General features: G+C 39.5%; 1 protein-coding gene across 27 annotated transcripts in view; it reads right to left on the bottom strand.

Annotated features, from left to right (window-relative positions):
• SH3YL1 (SH3 and SYLF domain containing 1) overlaps positions 1–17571 on the bottom strand; it is a 49003-nt gene that overhangs the window by 11258 nt on the left and 20174 nt on the right. For 26 of the 27 annotated variants that reach the window (XR_010136145.1, XM_054545448.1, XM_054545540.1 and 23 more), the window contains 4 exon segments: positions 6091–6203; positions 5032–5160; positions 2944–3112; positions 1902–1980 (listed from right to left, as the gene is read on the bottom strand). Coding sequence is in view for 26 of the 27 variants with exons in the window: in XM_054545448.1 (XP_054401423.1) it covers positions 1902–1980; positions 2944–3112; positions 5032–5160; positions 6091–6203 (490 nt within the window). In the remaining variant the exon portion in view is untranslated. 27 annotated transcript variants of the gene reach the window in all.

Raw genomic sequence — 17571 nt, 5'->3', positions numbered from 1 at the left:
GATAGAGGAGGGTATCTTGTAAGTTAAAACATAGGTGAAATGGGAAAAAGGAAGCAACACAACAAAGGAAAAGAAAAAAAATACTGCCTTCACAGACCATCCATATGAGCATATGTGCATTTATATAAAATTATGTGTGTGTGTGTGTGTGTGTATGTAAGGATATGTAAATAAATTGAAAATACTTCGTTTTTAAATAAAGAACTTAAGAAAAGGTCAGATTTAACATAAAAGGTTAAAAGTAGTCACTAGTTTTAAATTTTTAGTTTACTGAATTAAAAACTGATATTCAAAACTTGAGAGATACAGCACATGAGAAATGATGGTATCGCGTGGAAAAACTGTAGTGGCCTAGCCGCAAAGGATGAAGCTGAAAAGGTGGAGGGAGGAGGAGTGTTCACGAGTGTGTCAAGTGAGGCTGAGGCTGCAGAAATGTGGCCAGGCTAACCTGTACACCGGCAGGGACACAGCTGTGACTGTGCAAAATGGGGAGGGCACCGCCCATCTCCCCAAGAAAGGGTTCGGGGGACACACATGGTCACCGTGGGAAACAGATCCGGAAGCTGGCACAGGCAAAGGGCCTGTTTTTAGAAAGCTCACACAAGGGGGTTATACGGCAGAAACAACCTTCAGAGCTTTTCAATTGATAACTGAAAGGAATTTTTTGAGGTAAGGTCCACAGTCATTTTTAAATCCGCACTGATAAGGACTTGATACTAAGAGGACTAGAATTTTTATAAATGAGAGGATTTTATACATGCATATGCAAGTATCCATTCTCAGTGAGGACATTTTATATATTTTAAAACATACATATGGGTCAAATTTTATATAATCACTCAGATCTAAAATAAAAATAAATTCAGTGCTCATATCTCATTAGTCACTGCAAATATGAGTTTCAGTAAATCAATCATCTGAACATGAATCAGCAGCGGACCACGCCTCATCCCAAAAGACCAGGAGACAGACGCAGGGGCAGGAGGCAGGTGGGTAAGGAGGAATAGGCCTGATTCCTGAGCATCTTCCTGGGAGGGTTACATTTAGACCAGACAAAGGCACAGCCAAGAATCCTATGAGGGACTTGGGCTCAAAACTGGGGAAAACGATTATAGAAAATGAAGGAGAAGGCCGAGGATGCGCTTCCCGCCTTCTGCAGAGCTTTACTATTTACTCCCCGCAAAACTTAGCACATGCCTCCTCCCACTAATAGCAGTTATGCTTCTACACGTAATCTCTCTCCTCTTGTTCTGAAAGTTCTCTAAAGGCAAGATCTATGTTAAAGTCACCTTTGTGTACCCAAAGCCACAGCACAATGACTCTTGTGTAACAGTCAATCATCACATGAAAGTCCCTACTTCAACATATTCCTATTTACTGGTAACCTCCATATACGAAAAACAGAAACACAAGTGATTCACAAAAATGAATGATAGAAAGAAAGATAAAGACCAAAACCTGGTGCTTTATAAATGTCATCTAGTTTAAAAACCACCTTATGAAATCCTGAGCTCCAAAGAACATATGTCAACACTGATATTCAGAATTATAAATATGTGAGTATGATAAGAAAAAAAACAGGCTTATTTTGTTCTCATTTCAAATCAGGAGGATAACGGTTTTTGGAAGAAATGGCACAGAAAATAAATGAGAAAACCTTTAAAGATATATATCTTTGTAGATTTAAGAAAGTGTCTTATGAATAGAAACAGAAGTTTTCATAAATTATAGCAAGACAATTTGTCTCATGTATTTAGAAGAGGCTGAGCACTTATTTTACTCTCTTAAATATGTTAGTTCTTCTATTTAACTCTAAAGTTTAACAATGTATCTTGATTTCTTAGTAACATTTAATAATTACTTAATTACAATTGTATTTGAATTGCAACAAAAATATTTACTTTGAGAGCCAGAGTTCAGCTGGACTGGTGCAGATGACTGCAGTGGTCTTGACAATGGCTTTGCAGGTAATTCTTTAGCCTGGGAGAAACAAAAAGATAAATACACATAATTTTAAAATCTTGTTTTCACTTAGGCACATATAACTCTTTTCCAATGAGCGTATGTAGCAAACTTTTATCATGTGTGCTTATTAATGAGGCACTCTCAAAGCTCACATGCACCCCTCTGGACTCTATGTAATTGAACTGGATGACAAGACTCAGATGTGGACAGGGTGTGCTCTTCTGATGCCTGGAAGCTAACCTCCCCCAGGCACCTCTGACCACCTGTGCAAGGTCTTAGGGAGCTGCAGGGATGGTGGTGTAGTAATTGGTTTAGCAAGCGACTGGCAGAGGCAGTGGCAGACAAACTCTAGGCTTCAGTTTTTATTCCATGAAACAGGCATCATACCAACTCTGAAAGGTGCTGTGGACCCTCATGAACAATGCACACCAATCCCTCGGTGCCCCAAGGCCTCAGTATCCGCAACTATTATTCGTATATTATTATTGAGACAAGGTCTTGCTCTGTTGCCTAGGCTGAGTGCAATGGCATGATCCTGGCTCAGTGCAACCTCATGGGCTCAAGCGATCCTCCTGTTTCAGCCTCCTGAGTGGCTGAGATGATGGGCACACGCCACCACGCCCAGCTAGTGTTTCTGTTTTTATGGTAGAGAGGGGGTTTTGCCATGTTGGCCAGGCTGGTCTGAAACTCCTGATCTCAAGTGATCCACCTGCCTCGGCCTCCCACATATTATTTGTATTATTGATACAACAAAGTTCCATCCTTGGAGAAATGCAATCACAGAAGACAAATTCTGTTTTTCCCTGAAATTTGTACAGAGAAAATGTCAAGGTAGCATGACCTTTTCACAAGAACGTGAAGTCAGTGAAACTACGAAGGAGGCTTAGTAGGTTCTTAGGAACCTGATATCAGGGACAGAATGTTCTACAGAAAGAGATTTTCTGAGAATTCTGAGTGAAACATAAAACCAAACAGTACAGAAGACTTCCTCTGCTCCCTTGCTGCTTTTCTTGCATTGATTCGTTGTCCTTCATTTTCATACTTTTCAGTAAAGGAATCAAGAATTTCATAAAGATCTTCGGCTTGAGCAGGCCGCGGTGTATCTCCAAATAAAATGTCATAAGCTCGGATATCTTGACAATAAAATCTAATGGGAAATATAAAATTAAAAACATTTTAATATACACAAATCTTTTCTAGAGTTAAACATAGCATGTGCGCACACATGGTGTGTATATATAATCATTCATACATAGCACTTCATATACACGACTTTTTAAACACTAACTTTAAGCAATATCCCATGTTCAAGTCCTAAATGTACCCCAAAGTTCACCTCTACAGGCAACTACCACAAATATCCTTATATGTATCCTTTCTTTATTAATATAAAAAGCACATCCACAATATCATAGAAATACTTATACTTACCCATATATACATACACATATTCACATATAAACACATATAAATATACACACAAGCACATACATTTTTATAGGTTTTTACTTTTTAAGTTTCTTAAAAAAATGGTACCTATAACTGTGGCTTTGTAATTTCCTTAAAATATTTATTTTTATCAAGTTTAAATAAACATTTGCCTTACATGCTTGGAGGCCCTGCCATTCATTAAGCAACATATTTGTTTTAGTTTATCCAGGGTTTAGTTGAACTTTAGTGGGAAGGCCTGCCAACAGCCTCAAACCAGAAGTTTCTAAAAGCATTCTTTTGTTAACTGTTCTCAAATTAATAAAACTAGGAGTTAACACATCACTTTTGATTTTATAAGATGAATAGTTCTGCAAACCTTATTTCTCCCCATCCCTCCTATTTTCTACCTCTTGTGGTTTATATATAGCTTTATCAAATAGTGCTGTTCAATTCCTGAGTGACTCGGTGGGGTAAATACTGGATGCTTTGTCTTGGATAGTGGCAGGTCTGTCTGCCACGCATGGCGAATTTGAACGGCCAATGCCAGTGGTGCCAGCCCGATCAGGCTGGCAATGATGGAACTTCTGCAGGTTCTGGAAGAAGTCCTGCTGTCAGTCTTAGCTCTTTATCTCTTTCTGGGACTTTATACATATTTTAGTGGCAATTTGTAAGAGCCACTTAATTTGCATCTTTGGGAAAAATTAGCCAGATGCCAATTTAAAGTAGAAGTTTCCCTTTACCTCTTAGGATACTTCCAGATTCTTTTTTTTTTTTAATCAGACTGTATTTCTGTATTTTAAATTGCTCTCTATTTGACATGAGAAAAGACAAAGGTGGAGCGTAGAACAGGAAACCTCACAACAAGGAATACTGACTGACCCATGAGTTGTAACTGGTGTGCCTTCCACAAACATCTGAAAATCACTGAAATCGGTGCATCCAACTAAGAGTATTACTAACTTATGCTTATGTTTCTTTTTTTTTTTTTTAATATACTTTAAGTTCTGGGGTACATGTGCACAATGTGCAGGTTTGTTGCATAGGTGTACATATGCCATGTTGGTGTGCTGCACCCATCGACTCATCATCTACATTAGGTATTTCTCCTAATATTATCCCTCCCCCAGCCCCCAAACCCCTGACAGGCCCCAGTGTGTGATGTTCCCCTCCCTGTGTCCAAGTGTTCTGATTGTTCAATTCCCACCTATGAATGAGAATATGTGGTGTTTGGTTTTCTGTCCTTGTGATAGTTTGCTGAGAATGATGGTTTCCAGCTATCTTAAAATGAGAAGTGGAAAAAACAGCATTTACAGTTGAATATATATGGTGATTATCATCATATATGGCAAAACAAAAAAAATTATGCTTAGGAAAATGTTGGAAGGCAGTAAAACAAAATGTGAATTGTGTTAGTCTTTTAAAGGGATCGAATGTTTTTTTATTTCTTTTTCGTGTGTCTTCTGCATTTTCTATGAGCATATATTATTTGTATATTTAATTTTTAAATGTAAGATATACACTTAAAACCACATGTTGTAAAAAGAATATACAAATGTACTCTGCAAATTATATCAACTTTTGAAGTACTATTTTCTCATCACACTTTCAATTAAAATCACTTTAACTTGAACTGACTTTCTATTAGTTTCTTTCCTTTCAATCAAACAGCTCCCTTCTAAAGACACGCCTGCAAAGAGTCCCCTCGACTTGCAGTAGGTGAAGACGGCAGCGGAGTTTCTCAGGGCCACATTTCCTTCCAAGTTCCTGCAAAGCACAAGATTTTGCATCACAAAGCTGTGAGCAGCTCTAAGCCCAAGGATAACTATTTAAATAGCACTCCTTCTAGCTCAAATAAATTATTTTGTTCTATACCTTCTTCAGCTGTTTCTATGTTTTACTTACTGTAGGCCTAAATTAGATGTTTTAATGTGGCCTAGAGGAAAAACAGGCCAGGGGGAAGAACATACATGAAATTATTACAGAAGGCTCTGGTAACATAGAACTGTGTCGAAAAAGAATACAGTGCAGCACGTGTAAATATATTTTAAAAATTTGTAAATCTGATATTTTCCAACTGGATCTTCCTCTCTTAAAACTTGGAAATACATCTCAAGAGTGCTAAAGAATTTGGATTATTTTTGCATTGGGTATTTTCATGGAACCAAGAAACATTTTTAGATGATTTTACTGTGTAACTTCTATAAATAGTGTGGGTATAAAATATCTCTACATTGCACAATTAATCCAAGACTAGCATTTCATTAATAGAGAAGAAAAATACACTTTAAGTACTGTAAACACGGCTCAAAAAAAACACATCCATATCCCATTTTTATGATTTACTTTGAAAAAAGCTTTCTTTCCCAATCAAAGCTGAACTTTATCATAAAATCTGACTTGTGTTTGGCTCTCTCAAAGCTTAAGGTGGATTTTATGTTCAAGTCTGACAGATACAATGGCCTAGGCTTCCAAAACATTTCATTATTTCTTGTGTGTTCTGGTTTCAGATTTGCTAGCTTATCTCACTGGCTGTATTTTGCGAATTTCCTATTTGTGATGACCTCGAATCTTTTGGGCACGTATACATCTGGGGATGTACAAATCTGTTCATTTTAATTCAAGTTTCCTATTAATGCAAAATAAAATATGCAGTTGTCAAACCTTTACTGTCTAACATCTATTTAAAGAACTCACCTTCCCAAGGGCCCAACCGCCACAGTCAAGTTCCCTCCAAGGGTTAGATTTCCACCTTTTGCAAAAGCTTCTACAGCACGGTCATAATTCAGAATTATCACCAAGTCTGATACCTAAAGTGTAGAAACCCATTGATTTAAAAATCGTTAAGACTAAATATCATTTAAAATTCATCTTGACTAACACTCAACTACACCACATGCATTGTAGCAAAACATCAATAGAGACAGGAAAGAATGTGAGACAAGAGCCATATTTTTATTTTGAGCTGATAAATTATGAAGCCAATATTGCCACAGGTAATTACAACAAACCTCAGCGAGCATTTACTGTGCACCATGTGTATACTATGAGGTTTACCTGCATCATGTCCTTTAATCTTCCACACAACCTGGTTATGTAGGTGGTGATCCTAAGGTTTAGTGGGGTTAGGTAAACTGTCAGTGCTAACAAGTCAAACAAAGGTTGTTGGAAGGGATCCAACATGCTCTCTAATCTCATCAGACTAAACACTTCGTAAAAGCCAAGCCCGAAGAGCACAGCACCAAGGACGATGAGGCTGAAGGTCCTGAGAGACTTTCTACACTCTCCTCCTGGCCAGGGGTGTGCTCCTTACTAGGAAGCTGAACCTGGGCCACTTCACTGTAGGTCACAGAAGCTCAACATATCAGAAAGCAAAGTAGTTTCCATTAGGAATGCCTATTTCCCTGACTTAATTTTTCTTTTTTTTTCTCTTGAGAAAGAGGTTCACTCTTGTTGTCTAGGCTAGAGTGCAGTGGCATGATCTAAGCTCACTGCAACCTCTGCCTCCTGGGTTCAAGTGATTCTCCCATCTCAGCCTCCTGAGTAGCTGGGATTACAGGTGCGCGTCACCATGTCCGGCTAATTTTTTGTATTTTCAGTAGAGATGGGGTTTCACCATGTTGGCCAGGCTAGTTTTGAAGTCCTGACCTCAGGTGATCCACCCGCCTCAGCCTCCCAAAGTGCTGGATTACAGGCGTGAGCCACTGAGCCCAGCTGACTTAATTTTTCTCTAAATAAAAGAAGAAACTTCAATGAGATTCAACTGAATGCTCAAGGCAAGTCAACATAGTGAAAGCATTTGTTTCTCAAATTCATCACTGCAGTGTGGAAGCCCAAAGTTAGAACTGAAAAATAACATGACCCATCAAATGAGAGGCAGCATGGGTTAGGGGAGGCAGCACGGGCCAGAGGAGGCAGCATGGCCAGAGGAGGCAGCACGGGCCAGAGGAGGCAGCATGGGCCAGAGGAGGCAGCATGGCCAGAGAAGGCAGCACGGGCCAGAGGAGGCAGCATTGCCAGAGAAGGCAGCACGGGCCAGAGGAGGCAGCATGGCCAGAGGAGGCAGCACGGGCCAGAGGAGGCAGCACGGGCCAGAGGAGGCAGCATGGGCCAGGGCACCCCTGGGTGTGAAGAACCAATGTCCATCCCAGCTCCGCTTCTCGAGAGCTGTGGACTTTGGGGTCTTTTAACCAGTCTTTGTGTCTCTGACTGTTCTGTGTTTAAAATTTGCTTACTAGGACCTACACCTCATGGAACTACTGTGAGAATCAGATATAGGCATCAAGTGTACCTGGGAAGTTGAAACAGTGCTGGCATGGGGCTAAGAATTTGGGCTCAAAATTAAAAATAGGTGGGAACTCCACTACTCCCTTTTGCATGCTGTGCAACCTTGGGCAAATCACTGAGCTGCTGAAAGCTGCAATTTCCTTCTCTGGAAAATGGGTGTAATAATAGTGGCACACATTCAAGGCTGTTTAGGGATGAATTGAAATCAGTTCAATAAAACATGCAAAGGTCAAGCAGACTCGTATTTAAAATATGCTTTCATTATACAGTTATTCACGTTTTTAAATCAAATCAATGCTCTCAAGTCAACATTTTCATATGAGTGACAGAAAAATCCTGTTATAACCAAATGAGATTATACTTGAAAGGCCCTAAGAGAGTTCCTGATACAAGTATGTTCTTAATAATGTTCAGTTTGAATCATTTTATGAAATAAAATGCACTTCAGATCTGTAGGGCAAACTAAATCTACCAGATAGCTGACCCACACAAGATGCTTCAGCTTGATGCTTGCCAACTGTTCATTTTATTTTACATATAGACAATTTCTGAGGATTATGGTGTTGAATGGCAGATAACTATTTAGCTTTTCTTATGCAAAGTTAAGCATTTTCACCAGTGATTGTATAACCTGTATCTTATATGTATTTTTAGATAACAAATTTGCCTTGCATAATGCTTGCCATATACACACTTGGAAAACACAAAGTTCTACCCATGATCTTGTAGCTACACTGGTTCTTATGTTCCGCTTCTGCTTGGTACATCGTGGTACAGTCAAGTAAGGCCAAGCTATGAGAGGCAGCTGAAGGAAAAAAAAAATCTTTTGATTTTTTTTTTGGTCTGATCTCTCTTTAGTTCTTTTGAAATAAGAATAAGAGAATATTGTGTTTTTTGGTGACACTACCAATTAGCCCGAGAACCAGGTCAAAAGCTCTGCAGACAGCTTGGCGAGCCTGGGAGCAGCAATGGCCCTCAGTTTCTATTTCCACAGCTTAGAAGAAGGAGCAAGACAGATTTCCTGCAGGAATCTGGAGGAGCTGAACAACACATTGGGATGGCACTCTCAGAAAACCCTGTAAGCATTTGATAAGACTTCTTTAGAAGTCTGCATTAAAACTCAACTATATAACAGTCTGATCGAAGAAATAAGACTTGTGTTTTATTTATAAGATCAGTAGGGTGACTATGTTTCACAAAAATCTATTGACTATTTCAAAATAGCTAGAAGAGAACTTGAATGCTTCCAGCCTAAAGAAATGACAAATATTTAAGGTGACAGATATCCCAATCAGACTGATTTGATCTTTACAAATTGTATGCATGTATTAAATTATTACAAGTACCAGGAAAATATGTAGTCCACTATAAATCAAAAAATAAAATTAAAAAATAAAACTTAATAACTCAGGTGCAAGTGTTTCAATTAAATAAATTCTTAAACATAAGAATGTGAAAAACCACAGCTGCCATGCAGGGGAAGCTGCGGGAGAGAAATGTCCCTCTTCTCTGCGACTGAATTTCCTGAAAGCAGCTCCTGAGAGGGTGCCACCCCATCTCCCTCCCTCTCGTGTGGTCAGCCTGCTTCACACCCACACAGCTGAGTCCCGGGCTGTCGTCCTGTCAGAGCTTCACCCGCTTGTGGATGATTGACTGCTGTCAGCCTTCAAGCCACATCTGGACAACCCGCTAAGAAAGCTGGGCTGCCTCCTCCGCCCTGCCATTCTCTCACGCCACTCTTGGGCTGGCCTTGGAGCCTGCCCCAGTCTCCCTAAAAGCCTCACTACATGGGGAATAAACCTTTTTCCTCCCTCCTTGTGTGTGTGTGTGTGTGTGCGTGTGTGTGGCATGGCCAGTCTCAATATGTAAACCAAGCTTAAGTGGAGGGTCCTTCCAGCAACAACACCCTCCATTCCTCAGACCAACAGATCTTTTCCTTACATCCCATTCTTAGGGGGCTTAGAAACTGGACTCTGATCTCTAACAATAATTTATCCTCAACTTAAACCCAAATACCTTCCTCTTCAGTAAAGTGAAAGGGCCCATCTAAATTCTCCCTGGAAAAAGTAGTCATTTTTGTTTTTTCAAATTCCAATATCGAGTAAAAGCCAGACTGCTCTGGCTTGATGACCCAGTGTGAGCTCTGGCTCTGGAAACACAGCAAAGGACTGTACATGTCCAAAGCCAAGCCAGCAGCAGGACCTTCTGAGCTTTGGGCTTTGCTACAACTTTCATCCAAAAAGAAACCATTAGTGGTATTTAAAGCAAATGTAGCATTATCTTTCCTCAGACCACTGACTTTCACATCTTCACTTCTCACAATCTCAACTCTCTTTACTAATGTCTCTCTCTTTACCACAAAAACTTCCCCCTCCCCCAAATTAATCCCTAATCCAGATACAGGTATTCAGTCACTAATTTAGATAATTATTCAGTACCTCTGATGTTCCAAGAACCAGGGAACTCTCCACCCTGTAGAATCTGGGAATCTAAAGGTTGAGATTGTCAAACATAAATTAACCCCATGCCGGCCTTCTGGCTAAGCTTAGGGTCACTTACACTTATGCCCCTGGAAGCATGAGTCTGACATTCACTCTCCAGTGAAACCACGGCACGATGCAATGAGCTATCCAGGAGCAGCCTCAGACAGCAGTGGCTGTTAAGCAGCATCCTTTGCACAACTAGACCTTGTTAGTTAAGAGAACTGACCTTAAGAACAGGCCATTAATGAACACACAATTAAGACTGCAATCTTTTTCCACCAGGATTCTCTAAGAGAATTAAGCACGAATGTCCTAAGGCATCCATTGCAACTAATAGGTTAGCATCTCCCCAGATATTCTAGAATAATAGTACAAATAATTAAGAAGGTGGTACTCCAATCCCTTTCTGTGTTTGGAAGGTCAGATGAAGAACCTGGAGCAAATGTAACATTTTTGCAGCATTGGATACACCATGTGGAAGGTATAGGAGATGTCCAGAGAAAAACTGAGACTGACCCAGGCACAAAACAATGCGCCATAACTTTAGCCCAGAACAGGCAAGCTTTGTTGCCAGTCACAAATATCAGAAGGGAAAGGGGGTACTTAAAGACCATTTTATTCAACTTAAAAATTTTTTATTTTACAGATTTGATTCAGGAAGATTAAGTACTTTGTTCAATGTTCTATAACTAACAAAAGAAGAGCTAAAACTTAACAATTACAGTTGAATCTCCATCCCACTGTAGAATGTATCTACAAATCAGAATGCCACTGCAATGGTGGCATAAAGAGGCCACAGACCCTCTCCACAGCGAAATAAATGTAACTGGTAAAAATTATTTTAAAAATTAACACTTCTGGAAATTGTCCTAAGGGCATATGGCAAGTAAAGAAAATGAAGACACTTTGATTCACTGAACACTATTAAATATTGGTAAGGCAGAGAGAGTTGGTGACATTTGAGCTATAATCTGTGCCCCGCTGCAGGTCAGCCTGATGGAAGCTCCTCTTGGGGAAGGGGATTTGCAAGAATACAGACTTCCTTCCCCCAGCCCCTGGTCAGGGCTGCAGTATCTCCACAGGAGAGGCTTCTGTCAGCATTTCTCTTCCCACAGCTCCTCGTACAGAAGCTCCATTCCAGGCAAGAGCAGCTGAGAGGTCTGGAGCTTCCTTCCTCCACCCAGAACCCATGTGTAAGTGGAGGCTCCAGCCTAGCACAACAGTCCAGGAGCACCAGCACCCCACTCACTCTTGTCCCAGTTCACCTGTGGGGCAAAAGCTCCACCCTGACAGAGGCAAGTCAAGCTACTACCCTGCCCAAGACTGCAGGGATGTCACTCCAAGAGAAGGGAGCCACTGCCCCAGCCTCCAGCTCTGGAGCAACGGCACAGAGATCTTGGGCAGAGAGAGAGACAGGCTGCAAGAGCAGAGAGCTCCAAAGCTCTCCCCAAGGGAAGTGAAAGCTTTTGGAACACTGAGTGGGGAAGTTCAAAGGTGCTGTCAAAAATGATGCTTTTGGTGATAAACAGGTAAGATGAGGTATTTAGCTCCATGACAGCAACAAGCTAAACCATGGGTGGTCTAGAAAATTATCAGGGAGAACCAGGGACAGAGATAGCTAAGAAGAGCCCTCCTGAAATAGAAATGAGCCTCAAAGACTACCTGTGCACAGGAGCACAATTTTAACTGGATCAAACCGTGGAGCAATTTATGTCCCCAGGGCATTGTTGGAAACAATGGAGCAATCAGCAGGCAATTAGTGGAGGCTAACAACAGTGTGTAATACCAATGGAGACAAACAGCTTAACAGACACGTCAGGGACAGGGACAGTCAGAACACCTGTCGTCTCAGGAAAACTACGTGCGTACCCATAGACAACACTGGAGGCTTCACAGTAGTGGGCCCAGAATTCATTCAAACAGTCCAGCCTACCGTATCTCTAAACAAACAGCAAGCAAACAATAAGAGGCTCCTAAGGGGAGAGGTTGAGCATCCAGAGTTGATACAATATAACATCTAAAATTTCTGATTCTCAACCAAAAATAATAAGACAAACAAAGAAGTGAGAGAGTGTGACCCATACATAGAAAAAAAAATTAAAAAAAGAAGCAGACGAGAATGACTGCTGTTCAGATGGTCCAGCTATCAGATTCAGCAAAGACTTTAAAACAGCTGTCATAAATATGTTCAAAGAATTAAAGAAAACTATGGTTAAGAAGTAGAAAAATGTACAATGAGAATATCTTATCGAATAGAGAATATTGATAAAAACATAAAATTATATAAAAGAATCAAATGGAAATTCTGGAGGTAAAATGTACATTAAGCAACATGAACAATTTACTAGAGAAGTTTAATGGTAGATCTGAGCACGCAAAATAAAGAACTGGTAAATTTGAATAATAGAAAGTCTTAAAAATTATGATAAAGAGAATGAAGAAAAATTGACAGAAACACAAGAAACCTGGGACACCATTAGGTGCACCAACATACGTGTGATATAAGTACTAGAAGGCAAGGAAAAAGAGAAAGAAGCAGAAAATTTTCTCAAAGAAATAATGGCTGAAAATTCTCAATCTGATGAAAAACATGGATCTACACTCAAGAAGCTCAACAAATTCTGAGTAGAATAAATGTAAAAAGATACACTCCAGATAGATAATTGTAAAAAATCTTAAAATGCAAGAGAAAATCTTGAAAGGAGCAAGAGAAAAATGACTCATCACATAAAAGGAACCCCAATTAGAATAATAGATAGATTTCTCTTCAAAAACAGTAGACTTCAGAAAACAGTAGGATGACAAAATGCTGAAAGAAAGAACTGGTCAACTTAGAATCTTATAATCAGCAAAAGTATATTTCAAAAATGAAGGGGATATGAAGACATTCCCAGATTAAATTTTTTTTTTAAGTTGAGAGAATTTGTCGCTAGTAGAAGCACTTTCCAAGAAATATTATAAATTCTAAACAAAGCCCTTCAGGCTGAAAGCAAGTGACTCTAGACAGTAATTTAAATCCACACTTTAAAAAATCACCAGTAAAGATAATTATCTAACTATAAATAATAGTATAAATGCATAGTTCTTCTCTTTTAACTGGTTTAAAAATAAATTTTTTCTATATGTTAAGTCTGTAACACATAGAAATATTATATACTAGACAATAACTGTACAAAAGAGTCACATGGAAGCAAAGTTGTCTTGGAGTAAGGAAATGACGCCAGATGGTAACTTGAATGAACAGAAACAATGGAATAGAACCAAAAATGGTAAATAAAAAAGGTTAATATAGCAAGTTCAATGAGTAAATACTTGCTCTCAATTATTCTCTGAGTTTCTCTAAAAGACATAAAATTATATAAATTATTAACTATAATCATGAATTGCTGAGTGTGTATCAAATATAGATTTAATATGTATAACAGTAATAGCACAAAAAAGGAGAAAAAAGACTAGAACCATATGAGAGTAATGTTTTTGTATCTTATTAAATCAAGTTCCCATAAATTAGAAATAGTTAAGACATATTGTAAGCTCTGGAACAACCATTAAGAAAATGACTCAAAAATACAGTTAAAAAATCATAAAAGGAATCAAAATGCCATAGTACAAAATGTTCACTTAATTGAAAACAGTAAAGTGGAAACAGAGGGACAAAAAAGGCATGAGATATAGAAAAAAGTAAAATGGCTGATATAAATCCCATGATATCAATAATCTATTAAATGTGAATGAATTAAACAACCAAATAAAAAGGCAGAGATTATTAGCATGGATAAAACAACAATAACAACAACAACAACAACAACATCCAATTATATGCTCCATAGGAGACATGCTTTAGATTCAAAGTTACCATTAGATTGACAGTAAAAGGATGGAAAAAGATGTGTCATGCAGATGGCAACCTAAGAAAGCTGGAGTGGCAACCTTTATATCAGATGAAATGGACCTTAAAACAACAAAAAATGTAATTAGGATTAAACAGGGACATATTGTAATTATAAAACGGTCAATCAACCAAAAAGATATAACAATTATAAACATAGTAATACACATATATTTATATAAGCACATAATATTGGAGACCCAAATACATGAATCAAAAACTGACAATCTAGAAGGAAGACATAGACAATTTAACAAAAAGAGCTCGATGTGTCAATAACCCACTTTTAATAATGAAGAGAACAATTAGTCATAAGATTATCAGGATATGGAACAACTAAACAACCATGTAAACCAACTAGACCCAATGGACTCCTGGAGAACACTTTACCCAATAACGCAGAACACACATTCTTCTCCAGCACACATGGAACATGGTACAGGACAAGAGTCTATATTTGAGGCCATAAAAGAAGCCTTAACCCATTTAAAAGGACTGAAATTATACAAAATATTTTCTTTGACCCCATTGGAATGAAATTTGAAATCAAGGACAAGATAAATTTGGGAAATTTATAAATATATGGGCATTAAGCAATACACTCCTAAATAACAAATGGGTCAAAGAAGAAATCACATGAGAAATTAGATAATATTTTGAGATTAAGGAAAATGAAGACATAACATACCCACACTTATGGAAGGCAGCCAGGGCAATGCCTAGAGGGAATACGTAGCTGTAAATGTGTCTATTAAAAAAAAACAGACCTCGAGTCGGTAACCTGAACTACCTATCAACATGCATGAAGAAGAGTTTAACTAAACTTTAAGCAACAGCCTTGCTTGGACCTTTCCCCTTCTTTACCCTGCTTCCCTTAGTACCTTAAGTTTCTTCCCCCGAAGAACATTTGCTCAGTATATCACATGCACTTGAACTGGTATCAGGCTCCGCTTCTAGTGAACCCAATCTGACAACCACACACTAGCTGTGTGATCTTAGCTAAGACACTAATGTCTCTGTATATTGAAAATAATGTGTGCTTTGCCTACCTTGTATAGTGCCCTAAAAACAATGGCTTGTTATGCAGATGAATGTTACAGTGAGGTGGGCTTTACTTTACCACCCAAGTACCTGTGAAACCAAGAACAAGTAACTTTCCTGAATCTTCCTTTTTTCCCTATTGAGGGATGTGCAGACAAGACAGACTACAGGGAACTCTGTCTTTCGAATAACATGCTGCCTGGATGTGGGAGCAGACGCTTCCCAATCTGCCCCTCTCTGGCTGCCTCCTACTGGAGAATTCTCCTGGCTTGGTTATTTTACGGATAAAATGAGAGCGATGACAACCACCTTCCACGGCTATGAAAATGATTCCATAATAGCATGTGTACAAGTTTTGTAAAAAAAAAAATGGCCTGGCGCGGTGGCTCAAGCCTGTAATCCCAGCACTTTGGGAGCACTTTGGGAGGCGGAGCACAAGGTCAGGAGATCGAGACTATCCTGGCTAACACAGTAAAACCCCATCTCTACTAAAAATACAAAAAATTAGCTGAGCATGGTGGCAGGCGCCTGTAGTCCCAGCTACTTAGGAGGCTGAGGCAGGAGAATCACTTGAACCCAGGAGGCGGAGGTTGCAGTGAGCTGAGATTGCTCCACTGCACTCCAGCCTGGGTGACAGAGCAAGACTCTGCCTCAAAATGAAAGAAAGAAAAGAAAGAAAAGAAAAGAAAAGAAAGAAAGAAAGAAAGAAAGGCAGATAGTTAAATTATTCAACAAATATTGGATAGTACTAACCGATTACGTGTGTGCCATCTATGTGCTTGAAAGGAAAACCCTGTGTGGTTACAGGCCCTGTCATTGTCCCAATTTACAGAAAAGGAAGCATTCATGGGTGTCTCATCAGTCTCTGTGGACGTAGGTGTGAAGTTTGAGAAAGTCTCTGCCTTTCCGGTACTCGAAGTCCACTTGAGGGCTGGTCCTTACTATTTGTGGCTGCTAGGACATGGTAGGACCAAGTTCCAAGAGAAGCCAGGCCCAAAGGGGATGCTCAGCTCAGCCGGTGACCTGAGTCAGAAGTGCCCTCAGAGGTTGGTCCCTTCAGGAAGGACGTGTCCACCCTCCAGCCCCACCGTGGTCTCAGTGGGCACCAGATCTGCTGTGATGAGAACAGCCTGAGGGAACCATTCTGGATACCCCATGCTCCCGTTCTGACTCCCTCCCTCATTCTGACAGCAGGCGGGAGTGCTCTGTTAGGATGGAGGCTCAGACAGAATCTGAGAGGGCTTCATGGAGAGCAAACAGTGCTTTCTGTTAACATCGAAAAATAGCCGACTGCTGTGACATCACTGCACACTCACAATTACACGCAGAGACTTATCTGTGGGGCTCTGAGAAGCAAAGTCAGATCATAGTTAAGAAGTTTAAAACTCATGTCTCCAATTCCTAGGAGATGCTTCTTATTTCCGTTTGAAATTGACATTTAAAAGTTAATAGTTATGTTATTTAAATGAAATTCCATAGTTAATTTCCATACTGTCATGAAGACAGGCTTTGCAATAAAAAGTTTCTGTAAATGGCAAGCCTAAATAAGCTGCAAAGATGAAGAAGATATTAACAATAAAATTATATTTTGTGTCATTTCAAGTGCTTTTACTGTATAAATCCATATTTAATCATCAATATAAGCCCAGAGACTCATATAAGGCTATCTTTAACTGTGTTTTGCAGGTGTAGAAGCTAAGGTGTGGAGAAGAAAAGCTACTTCCTAACATCACAGAGTGGAAACACCCAGGTCAGAATTGGAGCCAGAATGGTCTGACTCAGTCTTCTCTCTTATAGCTCACCACTATCTCGTATTGTCTTTTAAAAATAATACTGTGTATCAGTCTAAGGCCCAGCACGGTGGCTCATGCCTGTAATCCCAGCACTTTAGGAAGCGGAGGCAGGCGGATCACCTGAGGTCAGGAGTTTGAGACCAGCCTGACCAACATGGTAAAACCCCATCTCTACTAAAAATACAAAATTAGCTGGGTGTGGTGGTGCATGCCTGTAGTCCCAGCTACTCGGGAGGCTGAGGCAGGAGAATCGCTTGAAACTGGGAGGTGGAGATTGCAGTGAGCTGAGTCCATGCCATTGCACTCCAGCCTGGACAACAAGAGCGAAACTCCATCTCAAAAAAAAAAAAAAAAGAAAAAGAAAAAAGAAAAAAAATACTATGTATCAGTCTATAAAATGCTTATTTGAAGTCTTTCTATTTCATTTACTGGATGAAGGGACTACATTTTACTTGCACTTGTTTTTCAGGGCTACTAATGTGCCCTATGGCTAAAAGTCCAAAATTTTCAAAGAATTACCACAGAAACTCTCAATTTTTGGTCTCTAATATATTGAAATTTAATACAGACACCATTTCTGGGTCTCTCATCATTTTTGAAATAAATGCTCAAAGCATGCCCCAAGCCTCACAAGGAGCCAGAGGGTTGTGGGAAGAACAGGTTGTGACTTAGCACAGTTTAGCAG

This window comes from Pongo abelii, chromosome 12, assembly GCF_028885655.2.
Source record: "Pongo abelii isolate AG06213 chromosome 12, NHGRI_mPonAbe1-v2.0_pri, whole genome shotgun sequence".
NCBI lineage: Eukaryota > Metazoa > Chordata > Mammalia > Primates > Hominidae > Pongo > Pongo abelii.
The sequence above is the reverse complement of the archived record's forward strand: the minus strand, read 5'-3'. Positions and strand labels throughout refer to the sequence as shown.